Genomic DNA, 8,127 nt, shown 5'->3' with positions numbered 1-8,127 from the left:
ACAACCTGCGCCATGCTGTATCTTGCCATTTGGAAGGGGGAGAGAGAGGCATAGCCCCTTACGCAAGGAAACAAACACTACTCACCTTTCTACAGAGACATGAAAGGAAAAAAATTCTTTTGGACGGATTTTCTTGGCTATATGGTGAGGGATCGTGGCGAATGGCTGGATTGGTCACAGACTGCCCCACCTAGGCCAACAGATCCCGCTGCAGACAAGTGATAGAATAAGATGATATTCTTGGTCAGAATTTGTTGAACTTCCAAGCAACAACCCTATAAAAATTTCCGTTAGTGCGTTGTTCACAGCTTTGGTGGCCACATCAAAATAATTTCATGCAGGCTACACATGTTAACTATTGAATCCTTGGAATAAGTTCCCGAACACTAGGTCAGAGCTCGCGCTGTCTTGCAAATGGTATGCACACACGACGAAGCATGTATAAATACTACTACTGTTTGTTGTTTCATCGAATTTTCTTACAGGACATCATGGATTGCTAATTCATTTCATGCGGGCTTGACATATTTACCGTTCAATACGTGGCTCTGTTTGTTTATTTCATGCGTATTAAAATTTTAAGAAGTCTTTTGAGGGAAATTTTTCCACAAATTATTCTTCCAATATATTATCGATTGCTACTAATTTAATGTCATATCAAAAGTTCTTTAAAATAAGAATATATTCATGTTATATTTATGCACTAAACATGTATAAAAATTGATTAGTCGATCCTGTAGAAATTCTTAAACGCCACGAAGAAAGTGAACTTTAAGTTAATGCAGCGGTGAACAAATACAAGCTGCAAACGGTTGATTTGGAGAAAAGAGATGGAACATTGCTCTTCAATTAGGGTTTATCGATGTTGTCATCCCTCCGAAACCAACCAAACCAATCCGGGTACTTATTTATTTTGTTCTTCCTCTCCCCATCTGTTTCTACTGCGACAAATCACGTAGCCATCCGCTCCCCAATGGACTCCATCTTGCTGCTGTCTATAGTGGCACTTTCACTGCCAGATCTGTTTCAGCGACACTGCCTGGGAAACTAGCTCAGCTGGTTTGTCTTCCCTAACTCCCGCCCTCTCCCCACCCACCAACGGATCCAATGCCGCCCACAGCCATCGCTGCCCGCACCACCATGTGAACTGACACCATCGCCTAACCTACCAAGAGCGAAAGATTTTCTTCTAGGGTTGTATCAATCATTTCCGGCGAAAAAAGTTTCATAAATTTTGGAGGTGATTTGATAGTTGTTTTAGGCTAGAAAAGAGAAGCAAGAGTCCACACACTAGCGTTCGTGTGAGATAACAGAGAGAATGGATAGAAGTGTCAAATAGGGAATGAAAGTTTAACTCAGTGTCAAAAAGGGAAGCTAAAAATTTTTAGTGTCAAATGAAAAATTCTCAACTTTTCTGGTTTTGAATACAGAATTTTCTCAAGAAACTATGATCGTTGGTCTTGAAGAACACCATGGACTGAGATTCATCGTCGTGTTGGCATTGGATCTCCTGAAATGTTAGAATTTTTTCAATTTCAGGCACTTGTAATGTATGAGATGTGGTTCATCAATTAATTGAGAAGGGTAAAAGTTTTCGTACACTTGTTGTAACAAATGGTGGCGGGATCTGACCACGCGTACACCCAACAGAGATCAATGTTTTCCTTTTTTTTCTCTCGGAAAGAGAAGGACGATTAAAGTAAGTACGAAAGACAACAGTTAACTATATTGTACGCAATACATTTATCAGCTCCAAACCTCAAAATGGTTTACTGATTTCAATATTCCACCTAAAAATCGAATGGGCCGTTTGGCTTCTCTCATTTTGGAGGAATTGAAATGTACTTAATAAACTAGACTACTTGGTTTACAATATGATATTCCACCATTTTCCAACTATTTTTCAAAATTTACATATAACCCTATCCAAAATTCATAAAGTGGGAGATAGAAATTTAGTATATACAGCACCAAGTTATGTAACTTATAGCATACTCTTTGCCTCATTTCTCCATAGTACAAATATAGCATATAAATATCTTTTTCATATGGCCAACAATAATATATAAATATCATATTAGTTTAATAGTTTTGTATCTAAATTATAATTATTAGATAAAGTTCAATTTCAAGGTTCAAACGGGGCTTAAGGCTTTTACTTAGTTCCGAAATTTGCGGCCGTTCACCGTTCTACGTGAGTCTACGAATATTGCTGCTGTAGTGTGTGAGAGCCGAGGGACGCTCGTGGCATGGCACCAACTTGCCAGTTGCAACGCTACAAGCTTCGTTGTTTCCTAAGGCGGTGCGGCAGAAGTCGCGCTCCCGTCCAAGTCGCGGAGCACCATCGGGAGCTGCCGCCGAGGGCAGCCTTTATTTATCAAACCGAACGCCGGCGCTTGGCAAATTCGCCTAGGATTCTTCCGCCTGCTGTTCTCTCATGGATGACTTCTCCTTCTCCCGCTCCAGCACGCACCAGCATCGCCGGCAAGGCGCGCGTTCTTCCTTCACCAGGGCAGACAACTCCACCTCCTTTGCCGCCCCAGTGCTGGTCGGACGCCGGGGCCTCTATGACATGTCGTGGCAGAGCTCCGTGTCCTGGCAACCGGATACGTCTTGGGCGCAGCCGCACGGCCTCGGTGCAGCCATCGGGCCATGGGCACCGGTGGGATCGGAGTCTGCCTCCCGGCGTGGGCCAGCGCTTTTCCGCCGGACGGCAAGGGACTACTACTTGTCAACACGGTCCAGACGAATATACCGAGACCGATCATCGGTGGCGAGGCAGTCCCGTGCTTGTGGCGGCAAGCGCCTGGAGCTACAGAGTGTCGTGACCGATGCGAGCCGGGCCATCGTTGTGGCGCCCAACACTTCTTTTGCCAGCAACGATGACATCGTCAGCACGACCACCACCGTCCGTACTGCCGCCGGCCTAGACTCTGGAGACAAGGGGATGGTGAAGCACAGCGGCACCTACAACAACACCATGTCCCGTGAAGTCTCCTTTTCGCGGGACAACCACGACAAGCTCTACGTTCCGCCGCGGCGGGACGCGCCTAGCTTTGGCTACGACGTCAGCATCGCGTCATACAGCCGCAGCCAGCGCTACGACGACGATGACGGCTATGGTTATGACGGCAACGACGACGGCGACTGTGAGATCGAGGTGAGGATCGGAAAGCCTGTCAGCATCACCGGGCTGTTTAAGTATTCGACGCCGTTAGACATCCTCCTCCTCGTTCTCGGGTGTGTTGGTGCCACAATCAACGGTGGCTCACTTCCGTGGTACTCATATCTGTTCGGGAATTTCATCAACAAGGTTATCAACACCGATAAGGCACAGATGATGACGGATGTCAAACAGGCAAGTTTGTTGTGCGATAATAAACACTAAATCAAAATAACACAGATTTCCACGCTACCAGATTACTTTGAAGCTAAGTTACACACCGCCTTGGTTGCAGATCAGCTTTTACATGGTGTTCCTTGCTGCGGTAGTTGTGATAGGGGCCTATCTTGGTAAGCGTGCTGTTTTGGTATTTCCTTTTCAAGTCAGCACGCATGTTCTTGACAAGCTCTGCGAGCGTGCAGAGATCGCGTGCTGGAGGATTATTGGCGAGAGGTCGGCGCTCCGTATACGACGGGAGTACCTGAAGGCGGTGCTGAGGCAAGAGATTGGGTTCTTCGACACGGAGGTGAGCACGGGCGAGGTGATGCAAAGCATCTCCAGTGATGTCGCCCAAATCCAGGATGTCATGGGAGAGAAGGTAACAAAGTAATTAACACACTGAATGAACAGCTCTGCGTTAGTGCATGGTACTGATGAACAGGGAAGGTGATTAATTGTCTGTCATATGCAAAATAAGATGGCAGGCTTTGTGCATCACGTCTTCACCTTCATCTTCGGTTACGCGGCCGGCTTCACCAAATCATGGAAGATTGCTCTTGCCGTCTTCGCTGTCACACCTCTCATGATGTCCTGCGGCATCGCCTACAAGGCCATCTATGGCGGCCTCACCGCCAAGGATGAGGTCAGCACGCTCAGTATATATATTATCTCCACTCAAACGACCAACTAGTAGTACATACGGATTGGTGATTGCTAAAATGTACTGAACTGAAATAATCCTTTTTTCTCTTTTTTGCTTTGCTTTGATTTTATTCGGTGATGTATTAGGCATCATACCAACGTGCAGGCAGCGTGGCCCAGCAGGCGATCAGCTCGATACGGACTGTCCTTTCCTTTGTGATGGAGGACCGGCTGGCTGACAAATACTCTGAGTGGCTGAACAAGGCAGCTCCAATCAGTATAAAGATGGGCTTCGCCAAGGGCGCAGGTATGGGCATGATCTACCTAGTAACCTACTCCCAGTGGGCTCTGGCGTTGTGGTATGGCTCGCAGCTGGTTGCCAAGGGCGAGATCCAAGGTGGCGACGCCATCGCCTGCTTCTTCGGTGTCATGGTCGGAGGAAGGCATGTATATAGAACAACAAAATTAAACTTGGACAGCATTTTTGACGTGCCGCGTATATATCTATCATGCCTCAAGAAATGTTTCTTTTGCTAATGCCTTGGAATCTGGCAACCTCCGCGTGCGCAGGGGATTGGCGTTATCGCTGTCCTACTACGCACAGTTCGCACAGGGGGCGGTGGCGGCGGGGCGAGTCTTCGAGATCATCGACCGGGTGCCGGAGATAGACGCCTACGGTAGCGGCGGTCGCATATTGTCGACAGTGAGGGGGCGGATCGAGTTCAAGGACGTGGAGTTCACGTACCCGTCGCGGCCGGAGGCCATCATCTTGTACAACCTGAATCTTACCATCCCCGCTTCCAAGATGCTGGCCCTTGTTGGCGTTAGCGGAGGGGGCAAGTCCACTATGTTCGCGCTCATGGAAAGGTTCTACGACCCGACGCGAGGTGAAGCAGAAACATTGAAAATTAGCTACATGGAATGTTTCATGTTTGCTGGTGTGGGTGCGTGATTCTTGGTAATTGGTGTTGGTGCAGGGACGATCACGTTGGACGGCCAGGACTTGCCATCGCTAAATCTTAGTTGGCTGCGCTCACTGATCGGCTTGGTCGGCCAGGAGCCCATCCTATTTGCCACCTCCATCATAGAGAACGTGATGATGGGGAAGGAGAACGCGACGAGGCAAGAGGCCATTGCGGCCTGCACCAAGGCCAATGTTCACACCTTCGTCCTGGGCCTGCCAGATGGCTATGATACACAGGTGAGCTGTGAGCAAACTTTGACATGCCATTAGCCTCCGTACTCGAGTTGCAGCTAGCAATTCTTATAGATTAAGGCTTACCGTTTATAGGTTGGCGACCGTGGGACCCAACTGTCGGGTGGGCAGAAGCAGCGGATCGCGCTCGCGCGCGCAATCATCCGGGACCCGCGCATCCTGCTGCTGGACGAGCCCACCAGCGCCCTGGACGCCGAGTCTGAGGCTCTGGTGCAGCAGTCTATTGACCACCTTTCAGCCGGACGCACCGTGGTAGTCATTGCCCATCGCCTCGCCACCGTCCGCAATGCCGACACCATCGCCGTGCTCGACCGTGGGGCCGTAGTGGAGTCCGGCCGCCACGCCGATCTGATGGCTCGGGGCGGTCCATACGCTGCCCTTGTGAAGCTCGCGTCGGATAGTGGCAGGTCCGACGCCTCTGAGCCCAGCAAACCAGCTACTGCCACCACGGAGATGTACAACAGTTTCACTGACGAGTCAGGGTATGAGATGTCTATGATGTCCAAGTCACGGTACCGTGTTCAGATGATCCACGGAGAAGCGAGCCAGAAGGATGCTGACGCAAAGTTCAGTGTCTCAGAAATATGGAAGCTCCAGCGGCGGGAAGGCCCGTTGCTGATCTTGGGTTTTCTGATGGGCATAAACGCTGGAGCTGTGTTCTCGGTGTTCCCGCTGCTTCTGGGCCAGGCCGTCGAGGTGTACTTTGACGCCGACACGTCAAAGATGAAGCGGCAGGTGGGCTATCTGGCGGTTGCCGTGGTTGGTCTTGGCGTCGCTTGCATCCTGACCATGACAGGGCAGCAGGGTCTGTGCGGATGGGCGGGTGCTCGGCTCACCATGCGTGTCCGCGACCGCCTCTTCCGTGCCATCATGAAGCAGGAGCCAGCGTGGTTCGACGAGGAAGACAACGCCATGGGTGTCATAGTTACACGGCTTGCGCGGGACGCCATCGCGTTCAGGTCCATGTTCGGAGACAGGTACGCCGTGCTCTTGATGGCTGTGGGCTCAGCCGGTGTGGGGCTCGGCATATGTTTCGCGCTGGACTGGCGATTGACGCTTGTCGCCATGGGCTGCACTCCGTTGACGCTTGGTGCCAGTTATCTCAACCTGCTCATCAACGTCGGTCCAAAGTCGGATGATGGCACGTACGCACGGGCGAGCAGCGTTGTCGCTGGCGCCGTGTCCAACGTGCGCACGGTGGCTGCTCTCTGCGCCCAGGGCAACATCGTCCGAACCTTCAACCGGGCACTGGATGCCCCCGTGTCCAAGGCCCGGAGGAGGTCACAGATCATGGGCATCATCCTCGGGCTCTCGCAAGGCGCCATGTATGGCGCCTACACGGTGACACTTTGGGCTGGTGCTCTCTTCATAAAGAGAGACGAGTCCAAATTCGGTAACGTGTCAAAGATCTTCCTCATCCTTGTGCTTAGTTCCTTTTCTGTTGGCCAACTGGCTGGCCTTGCCCCCGACACATCTGGTGCACCAGTAGCCATCGCCGGCATACTGTCCATATTGAAGCGTCGCCCGACAATCAACGAGGATGCTACCAAGCGGCGAACAATCAATGATGGGAGGCCCATTGATGTAGAGCTGAAGAATGTGACGTTTGCATACCCGTCGCGTCCAGATGTGACAGTGCTGAATGGATTCTCAATGCGTGTGAAGGCAGGGAGCACCATTGCGGTGGTCGGTGCGAGTGGTAGCGGGAAGTCCACAGTGGTGTGGTTGGTACAGCGATTCTACGACCCGGTGGATGGGAAAGTGATGGTAGGCAGCATTGATGTACGGGAACTCGACCTCAAGTGGCTCCGAGGGGAGTGTGCGATGGTCGGCCAGGAGCCAGCCCTGTTCACTGGGTCCATAAGAGAGAACATCGGGTTCGGCAACCCAAAGGCTTCGTGGGCTGAAATTGAAGATGCAGCCAAGGAGGCCAACATCCATAAGTTCATTGCTGGGCTTCCCGATGGCTATGATACTCAGGTAAGCAATCTTAATTAGCAAATCCACTATAAGATATTTAAGGAAATAATCTTAAGAAGGCTTTTTATCAAATTTTATTTTAACTTTTTCTTACATGCTTATTCTGTAGTAGTTCATATTTTCCTAAAACAAATCAGTATAAGATACCTAGAACATCTTTTGTAAAAATAAATAATCATGTGAAGGTTTCAAAACAGACAATCACTTGCATTAAGAAAAATAAGCTTAAAAATGAACTCAAGCTACATAACTTTGCATGTCAGTAATTTTACCATGTGTTGATCATATCTAATTGTACACATATATATTGCTGAAAAAGGTTTGCTGAACCATTGTTACTTTCTGCAGGTTGGAGAGAGTGGGGTCCAATTGTCAGGAGGTCAGAAGCAGAGGATCGCAATTGCACGAGCAATCGTCAAGCAATCCAGGATACTACTTCTGGACGAGGCTAGCAGCGCGTTGGATCTTGAATCCGAAAAGCATGTGCAGGAAGCACTCAGGAAAGTCTCACGGCGTGCAACTACTATCATCGTGGCACACCGCCTCTCCACTGTCCGTGAAGCCGACCGCATTGCTGTTGTGAGCAACGGGAGGGTCATCGAGTTCGGAAGCCACGACGACCTTCTAGCGAACCATCCTGATGGTTTGTACGCTGCCATGGTTAAGGCAGAAGTCGAAGCGCAGGCGTTCGCCTAGAAAATACTCTTGCTGCGTGTAATTTCAGCAATTTGGACATTATGATGATCAATTCATGTTTTACAACAAACAGTATTAGTAATTTATACTTAGGTTTATTACATGTTAATTAATTTCTACAGCATACGGATCCTTCGTATCCTTCGTTTTGCAAATTGTCTGCTATCGTGTTTTTTCCGGCCAGTAGACCATTTCCCCTTTCAAAAAAAGT

At 49.5% G+C, this 8,127-nt stretch overlaps 1 protein-coding gene across 1 annotated transcript; it reads left to right on the top strand.

Annotated features, from left to right (window-relative positions):
• The first annotated feature begins 2,437 nt into the window (after nucleotides 1–2,437).
• LOC112900504 (ABC transporter B family member 19-like) lies at nucleotides 2,438–7,916 on the top strand. The gene is made up of 9 exons (XM_025969364.1): nucleotides 2,438–3,358; nucleotides 3,459–3,513; nucleotides 3,586–3,761; nucleotides 3,861–4,025; nucleotides 4,172–4,467; nucleotides 4,595–4,911; nucleotides 5,002–5,225; nucleotides 5,316–7,220; nucleotides 7,569–7,916. The coding sequence occupies exons 1-9, from the start codon at nucleotides 2,438–2,440 to the stop codon at nucleotides 7,914–7,916; spliced, it is 4,407 nt and encodes a 1,468-aa protein (XP_025825149.1).
• The last annotated feature ends 211 nt before the right edge of the window (nucleotides 7,917–8,127 follow it).

This window comes from Panicum hallii, chromosome 7 (assembly GCF_002211085.1).
Source record: "Panicum hallii strain FIL2 chromosome 7, PHallii_v3.1, whole genome shotgun sequence".
Classification (NCBI taxonomy): Eukaryota; Viridiplantae; Streptophyta; class Magnoliopsida; order Poales; family Poaceae; genus Panicum; species Panicum hallii.
Note: the sequence above shows the minus strand (reverse complement) of the source record. Positions and strands in the feature narration are given on the sequence as shown.